This window comes from Malus sylvestris, chromosome 1 (genome assembly GCF_916048215.2).
Source record: "Malus sylvestris chromosome 1, drMalSylv7.2, whole genome shotgun sequence".
NCBI classification, from domain to species: domain Eukaryota; kingdom Viridiplantae; phylum Streptophyta; class Magnoliopsida; order Rosales; family Rosaceae; genus Malus; species Malus sylvestris.
The window spans coordinates 27,200,749-27,223,335 of NC_062260.1; the positions used below are offsets into that span (position 1 = coordinate 27,200,749).

Below are 22,587 nucleotides of genomic sequence, written 5' to 3' on the forward strand. Positions count from 1 at the left end.
TTGAATGGCAGACATGAAGAATTGATTATATGAAACAAGTGTTGGAGAATAAGATCCGTAAAATAGTTTACAATTAACATGTATATGATTGGTGTTGGCTCTAGAGATTGAATATTAATCGAGCTCTAAAAAAGATTGACTTTGGTTCCAGAGATTGAATACGGACTGAGCTCTAAAAAAGATTGGCGTTAGTATCGGTATAATAACTTGATCGGTTCTTGATGTGGAAATTGGTTTCCCTTGTGACCTTGTCTGGGGTCACTCGTGAGAGGGCATGTTGGAGAACATATAGGATCCCACATTGGTCATATTACAAATAATATGCAATTCATATATGAAAGTTTCACTCTTAATATCACCGAAATCTTTTATGATAAACCAAACACTTAATAATAGGTGGTTAAGCTGAGACAATATTGATAATATTTGTAATGAATATGTTTGGGCTTTGAAAACTTTATCAACAAGTTGACAACAAGAAGGGAGAAAAGTAAGATTATATATAATAGCTAGCTTGCTACCCTCCCTATCTACTTACGTAGTTATCTGAAGGACTTATCCACATCCCTCTTCACTACTAGTATATGGTTTATGGCAGCCTAAAATTACGCTTCCTTACCACCACTCCACTTGATATGAATGGGAAATGAAAAGCTTCTCCTCAGGATTCCATTTCCCAGACCAACCACGAATTTCAGGAGAAAGAGAAAGCACAGAGGAAGGTAAATTACTACAACAAGAAGTAGAGAAAAGATCAGAGTTCAACAATTGTGAATGGGATTTCAGTCTCTCGACAGTTGTGTCCTCCAACGACTGCCGCGGCGCCGCATCCAACACCCTCGGTGTAATCGAGTTCGACCCATCAAACACCGTCTTAGCCACCGGCGGAATCGCCAGAAAAATCAGAGTTTACAGCCTGAAATCTCTATTGCCCAATTACGATAATCAAACTTGTGGAAGTTCAAGTGATACTATGGCGGATTTGATAGACCACGTAGATGCATGCGACTACACCATTTGCACTCCCGCCAAGCTCAGCAGCCTCCGCTGGCGGCCCGGATCCGACGGCCGGGTCATGGCCTCCGGCGACTACGACGGCGTCGTCACGGAATACGACATCAAAACAAAACTACCCATCTTCGAGCGCGACGAGCACGGCGGGCGCAGAGTCTGGAGCGTGGATTATTCGCATTCTGATCCGGTTCTCGGAGCGTCTGGCTCCGACGATGGGACACTACAGATGTGGGACCCGCGCTGCGAGGGCGGGGATTGCGTGGCGAGTGTGCAGCCCAGTGACGCGCGAAGTCCGGTCTGCTGCGTGGAGTTTGATCCGTTCGGCGGCGCGCTTCTGGCCGTTGGATGCGCGGACCGGAAGGCCTACGCCTACGATGTTCGGAAAGTGGCGGGCCCGGTTATGGTCTTCGACGGACACAGGAAAACCGTGACGTACGTGCGGTTTCTCGACAGCCGTACGGTGGTGACAGCTGCAACGGACGGGTGTTTGAAGCTGTGGGACACGGAGGATTCGCGGGCGATTGAGACGTACAAGGGGCACGCGAACAGTCGGAGCTTTGTTGGGTTATCGGTGTGGAGAAACGGAGGGCTAATTGGATGCGGGTCGGAAAATAACCGGCTTTTCGTGTACGATAAGAGGTGGGGCGAGCCCATTTGGGTCCACGAGTTTGGGGCGGTGGCTGCCGGTGGCAGTAGTGGTGGGTGCGGTGAGGAGGAAGGCGCGTTTGTGAGTAGCGTGTGCTGGCGACAAGTTGGTGAGGAGCAGTGCACGCTGGTGGCGGGTGGATCAGATGGGGTTTTGCAGGTTTTTCTGGGGAGGAGGAAGTCACTCACGTCGGATTAGAAATTGTTGAAAATTCAATTAATTGAATATTTATTTCATAAAATTTATTGAGATTGTTCCGAGAAAAATATTAGCACAAAATTAAGATGCCATTTTGTTATTGTTAAGGTTGTGTGAAATTAGTTTTCTAACATTATATTCATGCAGCTATGTATCGTCCCAAGAAATATTAAGAAGATTCTTTTAAAGTGAGATTTTTTATAGATTTTTTTTCAATTCACAGTTTAACGTTCATTCTCGTACCAATATAAAATATTTTTTTCAAAAACATGAAGTGGCATAGATGTCACGAAACTCTCACTTTTGAAAGAGTCTCCTTAATATAATCTTTTATGAGTTTTCTTGAATTATAAAGCTAATGCATAACATCCATGTAGTGCGTTTATTACATGGTGTTTATACCATACTTAGGGTCTCCGTATTTAGACCTCGTATAAATACTTGAGGGACTTAAATGTAATTATGTAATAAAGGAAGGGGCAAATATGTAGTAAGTGATGATCATTTATTCTATAAAATGACTCATCACCCTCACAATCCGACCGTGAATCTGCGAGAAATGTAAATAACATAAGATGTATTTACATAACATAAGATGTATCGTGGTTCACCCCAAGGTTTGGGCTACGTCCACACTGATATTGTATTTCTGAGGGAGAGAGAGAGCTTCTGAGGGTGAGAGGGCCTACGAATTGGCCTAAGAAATTGGTCTCCCCTAATTGTGAGGGTGAGGAGTCCTTTTATAGAATAAGGGCTCATCATTTATTACATATTTGCCCATTCCTTTATTACATAATTACATTTAAGTCCTCCGAGTATTTATACGAGGTCTAAATATGGAGGCCCTAAAATTTCTTAGGCCAATTCCTAGGCCCTCTCACCCTCAGAAGCTTTCTCTCTCCCTCAGAAATACAATATCAGTGTGAACGTAGCCCAAATCTTGGGGTGAACCACGATACATCTTGTGTTATTTACATTTCTTGCAGATTCACGGTCGGATTTACGTTGTTCCAAGACTTCCGGTTTTGTGCATTTACATTTGACGCCGTCTGTGGGAATCAACACGAAAAGCTATGTCGATTCTTTCATTTTTTTTTATCTCCACCTTGAATCTGCAAAAACCCAAGAACCCAGAAAACCTATGGAGCCACATTCTCTCTGACTCAATCTCTCTTTGCAATTGCACAGACCACGTGCCTGGCCTCCATCTCTCTTGCTTCTGATCTCTTTCACCTCTTCAAACAAAACACCACAAACTCTATCTCTCTCTCTCTCTCTTGCTACTCTACTCGTGCACTTTCCAAGCCCAAATAAGTACTCTTCTTTCACGGGCGACTTCTCAACAGCCACTGGAATAGCAACATTCATAATGATGTTGCTCAGCCAAGTTATATTCGAAAAGTATGGATGGGGAGTTGCTGCAAAGATCACACCTACAATGCTACTTCTCACTGGAGTTGGTTTTTTCTCTTTGATATTGTTCGGTGGCCCACTTTCACCAGCTGTTGCAAGCCTCGGGATGACTCATTTTCTTGTAGCAATATATGTGGGTGCTCTGCAAAACTTTTTTAGCGAGACGGCCAAGTACAACTTGTTTGACCAATGCAAAGAAATGGCATACATTCCCTTGGATGAGGACACCAAGGTTAAAGGAAAGGCGACAATTGATGTTGTCTGCAACCCAATGGGGAAGTCTGGCGGTGCTCTGATTCGGCAGTTTATGATCTTAACCTTCGGATCACTCACCAACTTAACACCTTACCTCGGGGAAGTCTGGCGGTGCTCTGATCCGGCGAACAGCAGCACGGAGAGATTGAAGATCTTTGACGACGAAAGCCATATCATCAGCTTCAGCATGGTGGGCGGGGACCACCGGCTGTCGAACTACAGGTCGGCATCAACAGAAACTCTGGTCAGACGCGATACAACTCCAGTTGCGGATGATTCATCGACTGGCTTATCTGATGCAATACCTGCTCCAGCGTGCAATGCAATGATTTTCGAAGCACTTTCTGCCTCGACAAATCCTAATGCATTGGACACTAGTGCTATTGCTAGCTTTATTGAGGGAAGAGTGAAAGGAAGTGAGTGCTAAAGGAGCAGTAACAGAATAATTAAAGCAGAAATTAAGGTGGAAAGAGACAGATAGCGTGTAATAGAAAAGAGAAAAGAAAAAGTTGAAACGGGTTGTGTTGGTGAGGAAAAGAGGAAGGCTTTCCTCCAGTACGCCACTTTCTCTGCTTTTGTGTTGGTGAGGAAAACATATTACTTTACTGAATCAAAGACTCTCACAGCTATGCAGTAAGCACTACTGTTGTGGATACAGCTATGCAGTTAACATTACCGTTGTGGATACAACTATGCAGTCAACAATTATTTCTAGAGGAAGCCATAACCTTCACCCAGATCGACAGTAGAGAGGAAAAAGATAAAGCTTCCTATTATTATTCTATCATGATTCTTTTTTGCCAGGTGAAGAGACAGAGAGAATGCGGTGGAAAAGCAAAAACATAGCATAAAAAACAAAAGCAAAGCAGAAAGCAAAAGCAAAAAAAGGAAATGGCGTTATTCCCTTGTCTGTCATCTGCCAAAAGAAAGAAAAATAAAGAGAAAGCAAAAGGGAGGCACATGGGGACACTGCAAAAGCAAGGAATAAACACCCCACCAGAATGATGTAATTTGTTTTTCTTATTTTTCAGAGGCATCTGTATAACCCCATCAGAGGGTAATAAAAAAAAAAGGCAAAGCCCAAAATAAATGGACTGGAATGTTGTGTGAATGGTGAAGGCCCATAAGCCCAAAATAGCACCAACCAGGTGATCAAAAGTACGTCCAGTACTACAAAAAATTATTCGGCACCCTGCCGCTACTATCACCAACCAGGTGATCAAAAGTACGCCCAGTACTCCAAAATTATTCGGCACCATGCCGCTACTATCACCAACCAGGTGATCAAAAGTACGCCTAGTACTCCAAAATTATTCAGCACTCTGCCGCTATTATCATCAACCAGTTGATCAAAAGTACGTCCAGTACTTCAAAATTATACATGAGCATTAGTCATGTCAATTATACATATACATTCATGAGCATTACTCATGTCAATCATAAACATTCATGAGTATTACTCATATTAATCATACATAAACATTCATGAGCATCACTCATGTCAACATTTATGAGCATCACTCATGTCAACATCTATGAGCATCACTCATGTCAATCAGCTTCAAAAACTTCATTTACAGAGCTCTAGTTTCAAAAGCTTCATTTACAGAGCTCTAGCTTCGAAAGTTTCATTTACAAAAGCTCTAGCTTCAAAAGCTTCATTTACAGAGCTTCAGCTTCAAAAGCTTTATTTACAAAAGCTCTAGCTTCAAAAGCTTCATTTACATAGCTCTAGCTTCAAAAGCTTCATTTACAGAGCTCCAGCTTCAAAGCTTCACTTGCAAAGCTTTACCTACAAAGCTTCAGTGCAGGGTATACAAATACCGCCTCCAAACAACCGCCACTTTGGCCCGTACATGGATTCAATTTGAAGTCTCTAGCCAACATACTCTATTGACCAAAGACTTGGGGGATTATATTATGTACCATATATTGGGCCTCAACTGGGCCTCATGAAAAATACTTGGGGAACTCTAGCCCATTATTCATGTATTGAGGATTGAGCCCTTATTCAATAAAAGGGACTCCCTCACCATCATTAGAGAGCATCGCCGCCTACTGAGCAACCGCCTCGTCGCGATCATCAACTCTAGCCCATACTTATGTATTAAGGAGCGAACCCTTATTATATAAAAGGGACTCCCTCACCTTCAAACACCACAAGCCGAGCCAACCAAGGTAACATAAGCCACAAGCCGAGCAGCCTCGCAACTTGTGCTATTTCTAGTTGAGCATCATTTCACTTCAAGCACCGCCTCATATCGAGTACCAGTTCAAGACAACATTTAGTTACTTCGGCCCACACATGGACTGAATTTCAAGTCTCCAGCCAAAAGACTCTCTTGACTGAAGACTTGGGGGACTATTATTTATACCATACTTAGGGCCTCCGTAGTTAGACCTCATATAAATACTTGGGGGACTTAAATGTAATTATGTAATAAAAGAATGGGCAAATATGTAATAAGTGAGGAGCCCTTATTCTATAAAAGAACTCCTCACCCTCACAATTAGGGGAGGCCAATTTCTTAGGCCAATTCATAGGCTCTCTCACCCTCAGAAGCTCTCTCTCTCTCCCTCAGAAATACAATATCAGTGTGGACGTAGCCCAAACCTTGGGGTGAACCACGATACATTTTGTGTTATTTACATTTCTTGCAGATTCACGGTCGGATTTATGTTATTCCAAGACCTCTGGTTTTGTGCATCAACACATGGCATTACTAAATTGCATGTATTTTCGTGAATTTGTTCCAAGCATTTATTTTTGTTTAAAAGTATGAAATTGATATATAGGGTAGCGTTTGGTACAAAGACGGGATGGAACGGTACAGAACAAGACGGGATGGAATGGAACGGAACGAAACAGAGGTTTCATGCTATGTTTGGTACGTATAGGATGAAATGGACAATTGTCCTGTTCCTCATTTGGTACACGCAGGACGGAATAGAACGAAGGACTAAATGACAAACTTACCCATGTTTCGTTGATTCCATCAACTCAGCCTCATGAATTTTTTGCAAAACTTGGATTTTTTTACAGCCGTATATACGAAGGTGGAGTGAAGGTAAAGCAGAGAAATTTTGCATCTCTTCGACTTCAATGGTTATGCAGAGAATAAACTTGATGCAGATCTAAGATCTCATCTGCATCCCTGCCATTCCTTCCTCTATATATTACCTTCCCATCACTTCCTTCTTCCTCCATTGGTCCATCCAGTGGCGGATATAGGAAATAATATTAGGGAGGTCAGTAAGAATAGCGCACAGCGCGCAAATTTTTTATACTAGAAATAACATGCATATTGCCATTTCATCGAGTCTTCGTAGGCCTAAAGTCATTTGAAAATGTATACTACAAACATGTTAATGTATGCAAGGGGCAGCACCTAAGGTATTCACGGACATTCATCGGGTTTTGGTAGGCTTGAAGTCAGTCAAAGGGCAAGTATGAAGCCAACTCTAATCTTTAAAAGGGCAACACTCAAGGTATCTATGGACATTCACCGAAGTTCGGAAAGTCAGCACCTAAGTTATCTATGAACGTTCATCGAAATTCGGGGGGTCAGCTGACCCCCATGCCCCTTAATGGATTCGCCAGTGGGTCCATCCTCACCCTATCACCGAAAAATTCTCAAATTCCTTCGCAAACCCAATTTCTCTTCCCCTCAAAGTTCATTCCATCTTTCAAGGAGTCTGAGATTTGGGGTTATTCTTAGACACAGATTTTACAAGGAAAATGCTTCACTGAAGCTCATCGACGCTGGTGCCCAACTCATGGATGCCACATTCCAAAGGTTCAACATTTTCCGATCAGCAACCGGAAATGGTGCTGCAAATCCCGCGGGGAAAAGGAGGCGGTGGAGGATCTGGAGATTAAGGAGGGGGAAGGGAGGCAGTGGAGGATTTAGTAGTGATGGAGGCCCGGGAGAGAAGGGATATGAAAGAGGGGGTAGCAGATTAGGTTTGTTTTTGTGATTTAGACAGTGTAATTAACGAAAAAGATATATAAGGGGCATTTTTGTTTAAAAAATTATAATTTTGTGTTCCACGGGGTAGGAACGAGTCGTTTCAGGGGAAGGATAGAACAAAAATTTAACTAAAATCCGTTTCACAGGACATTGCGTCCCACTCTTTTTGGCGCACCAAACGTAGAACGAGCGCGTTCCGTCTCATCCCATGTATCAAACGGTACCTAAAAGAATCGTCTAATCGTTTAGATATGAGATAACAGTTGAACGGGCGATTCATGAATGCAGCCGGGTTGGACGAGCCAATAACTCGAACGCGTTCGGTCTGTTTTTTGAGCAAAAGTCACAACGTTTATCTTTCTTTCTTGAAATTTTTGGCCCACATCACTCTTTCCTTCCTAGACGTCCATTTCAATCATGCAACTTGCATGAAACCCCGTCTTTTTGTCCTCAATTGCGAAGAGAAAAATTCCATTATAGGCGACCAAACGGGCGCCCCCTAATTGCTAGATCAACCTGATCTACTAGGTTTTACCTTATCCATAATAAAATAGTGAGCTGGCTTGACCAAGAGAGATTTTTCAGTGTAATCGAAACACGAGATTGGTATATCACTTATTATTATACAAATAATGAAATATGTGTATTTAAAAAATGTATAACTTAAAAAATAAAAAAATTCACTACTTATACAAAAATACGTAATGTACCATTCGTGTTTCGATCACAATAAAAAATTTCTCCTTGATAAAAAAATAAAAGAGTGAGCTGGCATTTTGCAGTGACTGCGCAGAGCAGCTTGGATTGTAGTGAGCATAAGATGGCTCACATGGTGTTTGCATGGGTGGTTGAAGACGGTCGCATCTTGCATGTTGTTCTTTGCCAATTGCCAACCAGATAGAACGATTGACAGACCAAAGGACAAATCTATGTTTGATTACAAATTATTTGACCTTTTACTCATTAATTGTACACTACTCGTTTGATCTTGTTATTTAAAGATTTGATCGTTATGGTGTACTTGTTTATAGGTACATGTCTATTTTTGTCAATATTTTGCTTCCAATTTTCCATTTTTATCATGTTATTCGAGAAACAAATATATTTGCGGATTAATTAGGTCTTTCAGCCATCTTAAATCTAATCATTGTATTTGGTTTGAGAAACGTTAGGTATAACAAAATTTATAATTCAAAAATGTGTCACCAATAAAAAATAAGTATGTTATCAACACTTAAGTAATAATTTAATCATCAACTTTCTTGTCATTCGATTTACAAAATTTGTACAAATTTAGTCTTCCTAAATTACCCATTTGGTTTTTCAATTTTTCATTGTGTGGTTTATAAATTTTAACAAGTTGTTTAATCCTTGAAAATCAAGTGCTAACAAAGGTATGTACTTTTTGCAATAAGCACTTCAAATGTTTTTTACAAGATTTACATGCATTTTTTATTTTTTACTAATGATTGGTTCTTGCAATAAGCACTCCAAATAGGAAAGAGATCATCTCCGGATCTCTTCCACCAATGCCACATGATCAAGTGATTCGGATCCTTAAAATTTGATCAAACGGCTAAAAACATGGGTCTCCTTTAAAAGTTATAATAACTTTAGCCGTTGGTTCAAATTTCAAGGGTCCAGATCACTTGATCTGGTGGCCTTGGTGGAAAAAATCCGGAGATTATCTATTTCCCTCCAAATATACCTTAACATTTTAATTAGTAAACCTGGCTCGTTTGTTAGGCTGGATGAGATTGGGCATTAGAGATATGATTGAATTAGCAAAGACTTATAAGACATAGCTTGTAACCCATGTATAAAGATAAGTTAGATAACCCACTTTATGTGAATTCATAGCCTATCAGTCCAATTCTGTCAATCTTACATTTTAATACAATAAACAACAGAGTGAACTCAAATATTTTTTAATTGCGCACAACTTATTCCTTTCAGCCCATCAAACGGGCCAAAGCTATTGTAAGTGTAACGAGTAATTATAGTTAAGGAAAAACTAATGAAAATGGCTTGAAAACTTTGAGTTTTAATGAAAAACCATACACTAACTTTATTTAATAATAATGACAAAATAAATAAATAAATAACATAACATAACATAAAAAATAAAAATCGCGAACAGTAACGTCTGTAAAGAAGCAACTGTCATTCATTGCTTCCCCGGCTGGACCAAGAAAAATCGATGGGTTTGTGATTTTTGTGTCTGTTTCAGTTGTCGCCATGATTAATATCGACTTCTGTTTTCTTCTTCTTCTCAATATCATTTGTGTAGCATGATAGCATCCCCTACCCACCCATCCAAAACTCCATCAGACCCATATTTGATCCAAGATGCTAGAAGACATTACTAGCAATAGATTACAACAAAACCAAGCTAATTTTACCTCCTCTTTTCAAAGGTTGTAGTTCGATTCCATTAGAGCAACTCTCACCGAGAACCCCTGCTTGGATTATCCTACTTCCCATTACATAATTTAACATGCAATGGTACCATAGGGATCCCCAGCTTGCGCATGTCTTGTATTTGGTGGTTTGGGGTCTCAATTAAATTGGAATTTGTCGTGATGGTGCTTGGAGTTCTTTTTGGCTATGGTGGTTTAGAGAGAAGGCAGAGAGTTCGAAAAGAGAGAGAGAGAGTTCTTGAGTGTTCACGGGGGAAAAGGAAAAAAAGAAAGAAAAGGGAAGAAAAGAGAGTGGGCCGGGTTACAAACACAATACAATGATGTAGTATTGTTAAGTTTCATAAACAGTGTAGTAAATTTCATAAACAGTGCAGTAAGTTTCATAAACAGTATCGTAAGTTTTATAAATAGTGTAAAAGTTTCATAAACAGTGTGAGGACGCATGAGTCCTTACGTCAAATTTTTTTTAATATTAAAATTATATCATTTTTATTAAAATTTAAGTTCTATTGTCATTTTTATTAAAATTTAAAGATTTTTCATTAAAATTTAAGTTTTTTTTAATTAAATAAAGTTTAGCATGATTTTTGACTTAATCCAAATACTTTTCATGAAGGCTCCCTGTAATTAATTGTCTAAAAGGGTCAAAGTCACAACATATTCCTTTTTTTCAACCCATCAAACGGGCCAGAGCTATTGCAACGAGAAATTATAATTAAATCTCTCCCCGTCTCCGCTCTCTCCCACCTCTATTTCCACCGATCGCCGTCGAAGATTACAGACGGTAGGGATTTTCAGAGAGAGAGAGTGAGAGAGAGATGGTTACGTCGGCGGTGGTGAACACGTACCCACTGTCGAGCTACACGTTCGGGACCAAAGAGCCGAAGATGGAGAAGGACACCTCCGTCGCCGATCGCCTCGCCCGTATGAAAGTCAAGTATGTTTCCCCCTTTTTTTCAATTTCCATTTTCCCCCTTTTAATTGATTCCAATAATTTTTAGATGTTAGTCCCTTTGAAGGGTTCTTTTGAGCTCTAAAACCCTAATTTTTTAATCGGCAGCTATATGAAAGAGGGAATGCGGACCAGTGTCGAAGCGATTTTACTGGTATATGCTTTGAATCAACAGCCCCTCCTCTGCACATAATTTACTGTTCATTTTGGTGGGCAAAGCTCATAATTTCCTTGTATGTGTGAAATATTTAGGAAAAAGAAAGAACTTGTTCGATTTCATATTGTATTTCTTGGTTAATTGACACAGTATTGTTAATGATCATTATTTGAGTTCCATAACATGCCCTTACACTTCTTGTTTAATTTTTTTTGGATAGTTAAGTACATTACACACAATTCTTGATAGCATAAAAGGTCGTACCCATTGCACAAGCCTTCCACTTTACGCAGGGTCTGGGAGAGGTGAATGTCGGCTAGCCTTACCCCCATTTATGGAGAGGCTGCTCCCAAATCTCGAACCCGAGACCTACCGCGCATGGGCGAAGACATTTGCCATCGCACCAAGTGCGACCTCTTACAATTCTTGATAGCATGCTTATCAGAAATTATCAAAAGGGGATTCTTTTCTGAGCTGAATGGCTCGTGGCATAATTAAATGAGGAATTCCTGCTCTGGTTCTTTAGTTTTCATCTTCGGGAATTCCGGATTTGTTTGTTTCATGGTTTCTGATAAGAGGCTCCACAAACGCTTTGCAATGTATATTAGATGTTCTTTTAACTTGTTATGTTTTCATGTTCTGGTCCTCTCATCTTCAACGTTATACAAGCCCCCAATTCAAGTTTTTATAATTGTCAATTGTATCGCTGTTGAACATGGAATTGATGCAAAGGACAAGTCTTGACAATTACATTCTTTCTCTGGGCTCAACGCATGTCTTTGCTTTGCAGGTACAGGAACATAATCATCCCCACATACTTCTCCTGCAGATTGGAAACACATTCTGCAAACTTCCTGGTGGACGACTGAAGCCAGGGGAGAATGGTATGACCTTATCTTGTATTTCGTCCTTTTCATGGTGCATGCATTTTTACGGAAGTCGATCTTGTTGAAGACGGACCTGTTTTGTTTTGTTTTCTATCTGGTGGTGGGTCTCTTTATGTTGCAGAAATTGAGGGGTTGAAAAGAAAGCTGACCAGCAAGCTTGGCGCTAATTCACCTACCCTTGTGCCAGATTGGCAGGTACGATTCTCTGATTTACTATCTCTCTGACTATATATGCGAGAGAAATGATGTTAGAAGCTTATAGGGTTATCGGAAAACACATGAGAAAATAACTTCAAAGTGAGTTGAAGTGCGAAAATGTATGAAGATGAATGGACATTCAAGGCAACCAAAAAACGCAGTATAACTACTAGACACATTGGCCTTTTATAGGTGTTTCCTTAGTGTTCAATTTCGTAAAAGTGACCTTGGTTTATGAGAACTTGTAGCATGTCAAGTTCACCATGCCTCCACTTCTATTTGAAATGTTGGAGCTTGAAAATTATGGTTTAGGGCATTTTTATTTTGTCAATTCTCATTTTACTTGCCTTCCCTTGTTGCAGATAGGAGAGTGCGTGGCTATCTGGTGGAGGCCAAACTTTGAAACCATAATGTACCCATATTGCCCTCCTCACATAACAAAACCCAAGGTAATCTGTCAAAACAAGTCCTGGACAGTTTCTGTTGATGACTTTGGGCTACCTATGATTACCCCTTCCTCTCTTTCCCACGCACTGATTTTTTATTTGCCCAATTTTTGGTAATGCAGGAGTGTAAGAAGCTTTTCCTTGTTCACTTATCTGAGAGGGAGTACTTCGCTGTGCCCAAAAACCTAAAACTTCTTGCTGTCCCATTGTTTGAGCTCTATGATAACGTTCAGGTATTGAGATCATATGATCATATGGAATTCTTATGCTCTCCTACATAACATTGGAATTTGGCTTGTGTTTACTGAAGTCTTAAGCCTTAAAAAACAATTGCTGCATCAGAATATTCTCAGGATGATGATTCATAAGTATTATACAATTACTTCGTTATGATTTCCCCTGCTTACCCATCTCTCTGTTTTGTAATCTAAGATGAAAACCTTAAACCTTTTGTTCCTTTCATTAAGTTAATCCTTTTTGTAAATATTATCTAAATTTTCCTGTAAACTCATGGTGTCTCGTAATTGCAGAGATATGGACCTGTTATATCAACAATCCCACAGCAGCTTTCCCGATTCCAGTTCAACATGATCAGTTAATGAAGAAGGAATTATGAAGTTACCGTGATATCACTATTCAGTATACTGAAGATCACGTCTGGACATCATTGCGTGGATACCTAAACTCAAGACCGGATATTATTCTTATAACTGAACTTAAGTTGGTTAGTATGAGATCCTTCAGTTTATCCAGATGAACGAAGCATATCTTGTGGTCTGTTTTGTTCATCTATGTTTGTTTATGATCGTATTTGCTAATGCGTTTTGCATTACTCTTGAAACTTTGTCTGAACAGTGGTTGCGCTGTGCAAGTTCTTGTTTCTTAGCTAGAAGGTTTGTTAGTTACTTTAGACACCGGGAGTCGTACAATGTTGTCTGAGTTATGTTTTCAGATTCTCAATATTTGAGATTTTGTACGATAACTTGTTCTGCTTTTCTGTAACGATGGGTAGGAGATGTATGTGCTTACTTCTTAGAATGTACCTAACTACTGTCTTAACTTTGTGTAATGGTGGGTAGGCGATGGACGCGTTCCCATAGGATTCTTATCGGTTTCATTCTGTTGGGAGCCTTGTGGCATGTAATCATCGTTGTAGAATTCGTCTTTGATCAGTAAAATTCTTCCTTTTTTCAAGAAGTGTATTATTTCTTCATATGGTTTTACGAAATGCTGCATATTTTGAGTGAATAGCTATTCTTTTTGAGGCTCACATTGGTTTGAAGTGAATCTAATTTGTTCTACCTTCTCTCTATATTTTGAGTGGCTTTCGATGTCGGGCTCCTGGGTTCCATTAGAGGCATAAACATGACTGCGTCCTGTGTTCTTCCAAATCTTCTTTTCTTCCATTTTCTCTCTTGCACTTTGAGCCTCTGGCCATTGCCCTGCCGAGGCACGCATGTTAGCCAAGAGGACATAAACCCCGGATTCGTCTGTTTCCAACTCAGTAGCCTTCTCGATCACTTCCTCTGCCAACTTAAGGTGACTAGTTTCTCTGCAACCCCCAAGCAATGTTCCCCATATAGCAATGTCGGGGTTATACGGCATTTCCTTCACCATACGTAGTGCTTCCTCCACCCGACCATTTCGGCTCAGCAAATCGATTAGGCAGCCAAAATGCTCAAGCTTTGGCACAATCCCAAATTCTTTATCCATGGAATGGAAGATTCTTTCGCCTTCTTCTACCAAGCCTCCATGGCTACAAGCGAAGAGAGCAGCGGTGAACGTGAAGTCATTCGGCTTCAACCCTTCCTTCTGCATCAATGAGTATATCTTGACGGCATCTTCTGCTCTTCCGTGGATAGCGACCGATCTAATCATAACATTCCAACAAAATACATCCCTCTTTCCTATCTTGATAAAAAGAGCAAACGCTCTGTTTATGTCCCCGCACTTCGCATACATGTCGATAAGGGCAGTCCCTGAAATGGTTCCGAAACGAGACCAATCTTCTATCAAGCTGTGTGTCCATTTTCCGAAATCTAGGGCACCCAAGTGGGAACAAGCTGACAGAACCGAAACAAATGTATATCCATCCGGAACCACACCTTCCGAATGCATTTGCACAAAAACATCCAATGCTTCTTCATATTGTCTATGCTGGTTGTAACTTGATATCATACTGTTCCAAGACACCACATTCTTGCACGGCATTGTGTTGAAAAACTTTCTTGCCGTTCTAAGGTCTCCGGCATTGGCATATACTCCGATCATCAATGTCCACGAGATGACATCCTTTTCCGGCATCCTCTCAAACAAATCACTTGCACTGCCTACATCTCTTACTTCAGCATAACCGGAAATCATAGAATTCCATGAAACGACGTCCTTGTCAGGCATATCATCGAACAACTTTCTCGCACTCTGAACATCACCACCGCTCGCATACCGTGAGATCATGCGGTTCCACAATTCTACAGGTTTCACACGCATATAATCGAACACCTTGCGGGCATCATTCAAAGACCTATAATTTACAACACCAGAGTCGCAGGAATCCAGCATTTTAACATACATATTGAAAAGGGCATTAGCAACCGCCAGATTTGACTCGAACCCATGCTTTACAATATGGCACTGCACTTGTTTTCCTTTTCCGTACCAACCCAATTTAGAGCAGGAGTTCAAGACATATGGGTAGGTGAAGTTATGGGGTTTGATTCCTCTCAGAGGCATTTCATCAAACACTGAGACGCATTGATCGAACGGACCGTTGATATCGTACCCTCTGATCATGGCGTTCTGAATCACAATGTTGTTACTGAGTTGAGGACCCAGTTGGGAAAATATGAGATTGGGATACTCCATGGATCCAAACTCGGTGCTCCGCCGGAGAAATTTTGAGAAAATTTGGATGTTTTGGTTGAGAGAGGTAGTAACAATGAGGACATGGATTTGCTTCAACTGTTTGAACGTGCATTGTGGTAATAGTTTCGAAAGAGTGAACTCTAAGGAACCTCGCATACTAATTCACTAGCTCTTTGGCTCTTGTCTGTCCTTTTAATTCCTTTTTCTTTTTCTTTTTTCTGTGGGTTCAAAGAAAAAAGCAACAGCAGCAACGATACAACATCAGTGAGTGTTTTACAAATGTGCATAAAAAACAATGAGAACCCTGCATTCGAGATTTTGTGTTCGATTTTTTCAATTCCTAATATCGCTTATGTTATAATGATGATAAGTAGAGTTGTGCATTGTTGGCAGAAGAAATTATGTTCTTCAGTATGTATCTTGTGTGACGCTCTTTTTCTTATTAAGTTTTTTCTCCTGTGATTTTCTTTAAGAAGGGTTTTTTTATTTTTTTATTTTATTTTTTATTTTTAACAAAGGCCCACTTGTTTTCTTTTTGGTTTTTTTCCTCGTACATGTTAGGCAGTGTATCTTTTGTAAGATGCAACTCTTGCTCCCAATATTTACGATGGGTTTTGAATTGTCATTTTTTTACTATCCTATGGTATCTATTATTCCGACAAAAAAATAATATCGCTTATACTAAATAAAAATCATTCTTATTTACGAATAAAAAATAGAGTATATTATTGGAGATTATAAGAGAGAATGAATAAATATGATCGGTTTTGGTCCCTAGTGACCTAGTCACCAATGTTCATTGAGTCAGATTTTCAATTTGTGATCAAAGTCTCTTCACTTTTTTCACATCACGCTTTTATAATAAATATTTTTATATATATGTGAGCAGTTGATTTGGTATTGAAAAGTAGTATTTATTCCCTAATTTATAGCCTTGTTTTATGATAATTTTTAATAAATTTTAGACGACTTATTTCTAACTAATTAACAATATTATTTAATTTTAATAGTTTTAAAATAAGATTATCTTCATCTTCAAATGCTACTCAAATGTGCTCTAGGGTTTAGCTCAACAAATATTGTTAATTTTAATATTTTTTGTTTATACTATACTTAGGGCATTCGTATTTAGATCTCGTATAAATACTCGGGGGACTCAAATATAATTATGTAATGAATGAAGGGGCAAATATGTAATAAGTGAGGAGCCCTTACTCTATAAAAGGGCATCCTCACCCTCACAAACCTGAAGCTCTGATCCTCATATACATAAGCTCTATCTCCCTCACAAACAGAGAAATACAATATCAGTGTGGACGTAGCCCAAACATTGGGGTGAACCACGATACATCTTGTGTTCTTTACTTACTTGCAGATTCACGGTTGGATTTCTGTTGTTCCAAGATCCCTCCAAATTTGTGCATCAACATTTGGCGCCGTCTGTGGGAATCAACACAAAAAACTATGTCGGTTCTCTTTCATTTTTTCATAAAATCTCACACTATCCACTGTGAATCTGCAGAAACACCAAACCAAAATCCCAGTCCAATATCTCTCTCTAGAAACCCAGAAATGGGTAAGCAGAACAGACACATACTCTATCTCTCTCTCTCTCTCTATCTCTACACATTGTTCTCGCTCACTTTCTTCTTCAACACCCTTACCTCCTCTTCATTACCCCAATCCAGCATCTGGGTTCCGTTGTCTTTTCGTTTTCCTCACCTGAGTTTCTTTTATTTCATCGTATATGCGATCCAAGTTTGAAGATTTCAGAGAGCTGAGCTCAAAATTTGTAGAGAGACGAATGATCTGTTTCTCGAGCTCGATCAGAAGGTACAAAATCCTTTAAAATCCTAGATTTTGGTACTGTCCCGTGTCGCCAACTCCTCGCAGTACTGCCTCTTGCACTCATCGGCAGACGCCGCCTCCCTCCCGCGCAGAAAAGAGTCGTTCGATGTGAATCTCCGATGTCGGAGATCTTCCGCTGGAGAACCGATGGTCCCAAAGGCCACGTCTCGGTCTACGTCGATGACGAGATGAAGCGGTTCATGGTCAGCTCCGATTTCCTGAACCACCCAGTGTTCATCGTACTCCTCAACAAGTCGGCGCAGAAGTACGGCTAGGAGCAGAATGATGTCTTCCGGATCCCTTGCCAAGTGATCGTCTTTGAGCGTGTGATCAAGGTGCTCCGCTTTAGACATGCCCCCTCACGTGACCTGCACGATCTCCTGAACTCGATCTCCAACGACCTCAGATCCTGGGAAGGAATATTGATGAAATCCGTATAAAGAATCTCAAGAAAGTTTGCACTGATTTGGTTCGTGGTGCTAAGGACAAACACATACGGGTGAAGGGACCTGTGAGGATGCCTACCAAGGTTCTGAACATTACCACCAGGAAGTCTCCGTTCCAGCAGAGAGAAGAATAGATAGATCGAGAGAGAGATGGAGGATGAGAATGCGGTGAACGTGAACGTTAGAGCAGAGATGAGGAAGCTGAGCCCTGAGCAGTTGAAGGCCGTCAAAGAACAAACCGATTTAGAAGTCAATCTTCTCCAGGACTCCCTCAATAACATCCGCACTGCCACCTCCGCCCTTCACGACCTCTCCATCCGCCTTCAGGGAAAGAAGATACTCGTCCCACTTACGGCGTCACTTTACATCCTCGGCACCCTCCACGACGCACACCAAGTCAAGGTCAGGCCAAAGATTACTGCGAACGTAAGATCAGCTTGCTCAAATCTAAATTTGACCAACTTGTCAAGTTCGGCAAGACATACCAGGAATACGTGCAGAAATTGTGCCTAAAGGATTGCATCAGACAGGGATGAGGAACATGGGTGGATAGAGAATGAGCGATGAGATCAAGAAAAGCAAAAGAAGAAAGTAGAAAGAAAAACAATCAAGTGAGTTGCGGCACAAAAGCAAAAGAGAGAGGCACAATAGGAAACAAAAGCGAAAGCAAAGCAGAAAAAACCGAGAAAAAACAGAAAGCAAAATGGAGGCTTTCCTCTGCGAGAGCACATGGGGACACTGCAAAAGCAAGGAATAAACACCCACACTGCAAAAGCAAGGAATAAACACCCTACCAGAATGATGTGATTTACCTTTCTTATTTTTGAATGATGTGATTTATTTTTCTTATCTTTCGAAGACATCTGTATAACTCCATTAGAGGGTAATAATAATAATAAAAAAAAAAAGCAAGCCCAAAATAATGGGCTAGAATGTTATGTGAAGGGTGAAGGCTCATATGCCCAAAAGAGCCAGGCCCTCTATTATCACCAACCAGATGATCAAAAGTACGCCCAGTACTCAAAAAATTATTCGATAGCCTGCCGCTATTATCACCAACCAGGTGATCAAAAGTACGCCCAGTACTCCAAAAATTATTCGGCAGTCTGCTGCTATTATCACCAACCAGGTGATTAAAAGTATGCCCAGTACTCCAAAATTATTCGGTAGCCTGCCGCTATTATCACCCACTAGGTGATCAAAAGTACGTCCAGTACTCCAAAATTATACATGAGCATCACTCATGTCAATCATACATAAACATTCATGAGTATCACTCATGTCAATCATACATAAACATTCATGACCATCATTCATGTCAACATTCATGAGCATCACTCATGTCAACATACATGAGCATCACTTATGTCAATATCCATGAGCATCACTCATGTCAATCAACATAAAAATTCATGAGCATCACTCATGTCAATCAACTTCGAAAGCTTCATTTACAGAGCTCCAGCTTCGAGAGTTCCAGCTTTGAAAGCTTCATTTACAAGAGCTCCAGCTTCAAAGCTTCACTTGCAAAGCTTCACCTACAAAGCTTCAGTGTAGGGTATACAAATATCGCCTCCGAACAACCGCCACTTCGGCCCATACATGGATTCAATTTGAAGTCTCCAGCCAACATACTCTATTGACTAAAGACTTGGGGGACTACACTATGTACCATATATTGGGCCTCCGCAACTGGGCCTCATGAAAAATACTTGGGGGACTCTAGCCCATTATTTATGTATTGAGGAGTAAACCTTTATTATATAAAAGGGACTCCCTCATTTTCATTAGAGAGTACCCATTATTCATGTATTGAGGAGCGAACCCTTATTTTATAAAAGGGACTCCCTCACCTTCATTAGAGAACATCGCCGCCAGCTGAGCAACCGTCTTGCCGCGAGCATCAACTCATAACCCATCACTTATGTATTGAGGAGCGAGCCCTTATTCTATAAAAGGGACTCCTTCACCATCATTAGAGAGCATCAAATATAGCCCATCATTTTTGTATTGAAGAGCGAGCCCTTATTCTATAAAAGGGACTCCCTCACCTTCAACGCCACAAACCGGGCCAACCAAGGCAACATAAGCCACAAACAGAGCAGCCTCGCAACATGTGCTAATTCTAGTTGAGCATCATTTCACATTGAGTACCGCCTCATATCGAGTATTCAGTTCTAGACAACATCTACTTACTTCGGCCCACACATGGACTGAATTTCAAGTCTTCAACCAAAATACCTTCTTGACTGAATACTTGGGGGACTACTGTTTGTACCATACTTAAGGCCTCCGTATTTAGACCTCGTATAAATACTCGAGGGACTTAAATGTAATTATGTAATGAATGAAGGGGCAAATATGTAATAAGTGAGGAGCCCTTACTCTATAAAAGAGCCTCCTCACCCTCACAAACCTGAAGCTCTGATCCTCACATACAGAAGCTCTATCTCCCTCACAATCCTCTCACCAATAGAGAAATACAATATCAGTGTGGACGTAGCCCAAACATTGGGGTGAACCACTATACATCTTGTGTTCTTTACTTTCTTGCAGATTCACGGTCGGATTTACGTTGTTCCAAGACTTGTGCATCAACATTTTTAAAATAAGATTATCTTCATCTTTAAATGCTACTCAAATATGCTCTAGGGTTTAGCTCAACCAAATCTGCCACAAAACCTTAGAATCAAGGTCATCCACTAGAGGCAAGTCTAGTCTCCCTTTTAAGCTTACTTTTTTGTGCAACTTTATTCTACCACTTATGGTACATATATCAAATTTGTAACCATAAATCATTATCTCATGACACTTGCCCGTATATTAGTATCGATACGTTGTTATTTTTGTTGCTGCTATCTATGAAATAATACGTACGTGGGTACATTCTTTTTCGTTGATTTGAGAATATATCCATGTGAAGTTTATTCGAAGAAATTTATACCGATGTTATTAAACATAATATCTATTTTTGTTTTTGTTTTGAAGAATGTACCTATGTTTTGGTTTGTTTTGAAGAATGTACCTATGTTTTGGGTTTGAAGAATCTACCAAATGCTTTATGATACATGGGTTTTTTATTTGATTCGATGAATGTACACATGGTTATTTTTATATATGCATGTTGTTTTTATGCAAAAACATAATTTTTCTAATTTAATATTTTTTCATGTGGTGGGGAGTATAATTTGTTTCTGAATAGTTTTAAAATCACAAATCATGCGTTTTATTCAAAATCTCATAAATACAGGCAACTACAAATCCCAATTTTAATTTAAAATAAAATAACGAACATAGAAATATATTAATACTAAAAGTTAGAGACTTCGATCAACTAAAAATGAATAAGGTTTCAATCAAACAACATTGGTAACTAGAAACTGCATCCAAAATTACCCTATAACCTATTTTTAAATAACGTGGAAACCACATATTTTTTATGAATTTTTTTATTTGAACTCATATAACCTCATTCTATACTCAACTTATGAATTGGGTGATGAAGGCAAAGGAAGTCATAGCCGTTATTCTTCTCTTTCCTTTTTTTGGTCAATATACATTGACTTTGTGCTTGGTCATATTGGTTTTGTTAACCAAAAGAAATCCTAGCAAATCTACTTTATAGAGTAATGTAATGGTAAAGATTTTGAAAAGATCAAGAGTAGGATTAACTATTATGATAAGGATTAATAAGCCCCAAGGCATCATTTCCATGTACCCATCAAACAATGTTTAGGAGTTGGTCAATGATTATTATTGTGTTTTATTTTTTTGTCATATCCTGTTGTCTTATTTGTGTTTGCCTGTGAAAAATAATCAGTTGTTTAAGCAACCAACAAACTTATTTAATGTGGAAATTAGGGAGAAGGGTAAAGCATTGAGCAACGTAGCACCAATTGCTTTGTTACAGTGTACACTTAATTAATAGATCAAATGTTGTCTTAATCTCTGTCGTTTTCACTTGTGCTAAAAGAATACTATGTAAAGACGAATTAGGGTTTTATTTCTTATGTTTAAGGGTAGATGTTATATCACTGAATCTAGGAGTCCTCTTTCGATTTGAGATTTTTATCATTCATTAGTGACCGAAGATTACAGTTCAGTAATTCTTCATTTCAATCGGACCTCCATGCATGAGAGATTGCAGACAACCCAACTGTCTTCTCTAACATGGAAGAACCAGGAAAAAGAGTTGCATCCATTGATATATGAAGATGCAGATGGATGACCAATGAGTAGTAATACAAAAAATGGAGAACTTGGTGTTTGGCCAAGTTTTCCCAATTCATAAATCTTTGACTTGATTCATGGAATTGTTAGTGTTCTTGATTTATCTGAGTTATGCAATATGGAGATAGAGAGAGGATTGAAGGATGTAAAAGGAATGAATGTTCTTCTTTTTTCTCGCAGAAATTGCAGAGAGGAATATATTTCTCTTAATAGAAAATTGAGTACACTCGTGCATTTCATGATTGTTAGCCTTAGCTGGATCCACACATATCACATTTGATCTCAGCCATACATCTAGCTAATTTCTAGGATCACTACACATGACTATTTTAGCCTTACATATTGGAACCTCACACTTGTCATTCTATAAGACTAAGTGCATACACAATTAACATTCAAGGCTTCTTATTTACTAATCAGCTCATTATTTACAATTCTACACTCCCCTTTAAGTTTTGAGCTGATTTCACTCCAAGTTTATCCCTGAGATAGCAGAATCGATCCTTAGCCAATGACTTTGTGAAGATATCTGCTAGTTGCTTATTCGTAGGACAGTAGACAAAATCAATGATTCCTTCTTGTAGAGCATCCTTGATGAAGTGATATCTTCGATCAATATATGCTTAGTTTTCTTAGTGAAA

The 22,587-nt window shown here is 39.6% G+C and overlaps 3 protein-coding genes, 1 long non-coding RNA gene and 1 pseudogene across 4 annotated transcripts; 3 read left to right on the plus strand and 2 right to left on the minus strand.

Annotated features, from left to right (window-relative positions):
* Window positions 1-518: 518 nt before the first annotated feature.
* On the plus strand, window positions 519-2,061 carry LOC126615857 (WD repeat-containing protein RUP2-like). The gene has a single exon (XM_050283779.1). The coding sequence runs from the start codon at window positions 647-649 to the stop codon at window positions 1,856-1,858; it is 1,212 nt and encodes a 403-aa protein (XP_050139736.1). The 5' UTR covers window positions 519-646; the 3' UTR covers window positions 1,859-2,061.
* Window positions 2,062-10,577: 8,516 nt separating this feature from the next.
* On the plus strand, window positions 10,578-13,754 carry LOC126615874 (pre-mRNA cleavage factor Im 25 kDa subunit 2-like). Its single transcript, XM_050283803.1, has 7 exons — window positions 10,578-10,854; window positions 10,978-11,023; window positions 11,817-11,910; window positions 12,035-12,108; window positions 12,474-12,560; window positions 12,680-12,790; window positions 13,088-13,754. The coding sequence occupies exons 1-7, from the start codon at window positions 10,736-10,738 to the stop codon at window positions 13,154-13,156; spliced, it is 600 nt and encodes a 199-aa protein (XP_050139760.1). The 5' UTR covers window positions 10,578-10,735; the 3' UTR covers window positions 13,157-13,754.
* Window positions 13,722-15,841, minus strand: LOC126615866 (pentatricopeptide repeat-containing protein At3g29230-like). Its single transcript, XM_050283793.1, has one exon. The coding sequence runs from the start codon at window positions 15,576-15,578 to the stop codon at window positions 13,809-13,811; it is 1,770 nt and encodes a 589-aa protein (XP_050139750.1). The 5' UTR covers window positions 15,579-15,841; the 3' UTR covers window positions 13,722-13,808.
* A 728-nt stretch (window positions 15,842-16,569) lies between these two features.
* Window positions 16,570-20,296, minus strand: LOC126615894 (uncharacterized). The gene is made up of 2 exons (XR_007620926.1): window positions 20,133-20,296; window positions 16,570-16,668 (listed from the first exon to the last, which is right to left on the minus strand). It is a non-coding gene; the product is annotated as an uncharacterized LOC126615894 (long non-coding RNA).
* Window positions 16,713-18,474, plus strand: LOC126615884 (prefoldin subunit 5-like; annotated as a pseudogene).
* Window positions 20,297-22,587: the final 2,291 nt, after the last annotated feature.

Excerpts from the sequence above, each read along its gene's own strand:
- LOC126615866 (XM_050283793.1), bottom strand. The coding sequence starts at position 15,578 with ATGCGAGGTTCCTTAGAGTTCACTCTTTCGAAACTATTACCACAATGC.
- LOC126615874 (XM_050283803.1), top strand. The coding sequence starts at position 10,736 with ATGGTTACGTCGGCGGTGGTGAACACGTACCCACTGTCGAGCTACACG. Across the intron at positions 11,024-11,816 it reads GTGTCGAAGCGATTTTACTG|GTACAGGAACATAATCATCC; the intron begins GTATATGCTTTG and ends TTTGCTTTGCAG. Across the intron at positions 11,911-12,034 it reads ACTGAAGCCAGGGGAGAATG|AAATTGAGGGGTTGAAAAGA; the intron begins GTATGACCTTAT and ends TTTATGTTGCAG.
- LOC126615857 (XM_050283779.1), top strand. The coding sequence starts at position 647 with ATGAAAAGCTTCTCCTCAGGATTCCATTTCCCAGACCAACCACGAATT.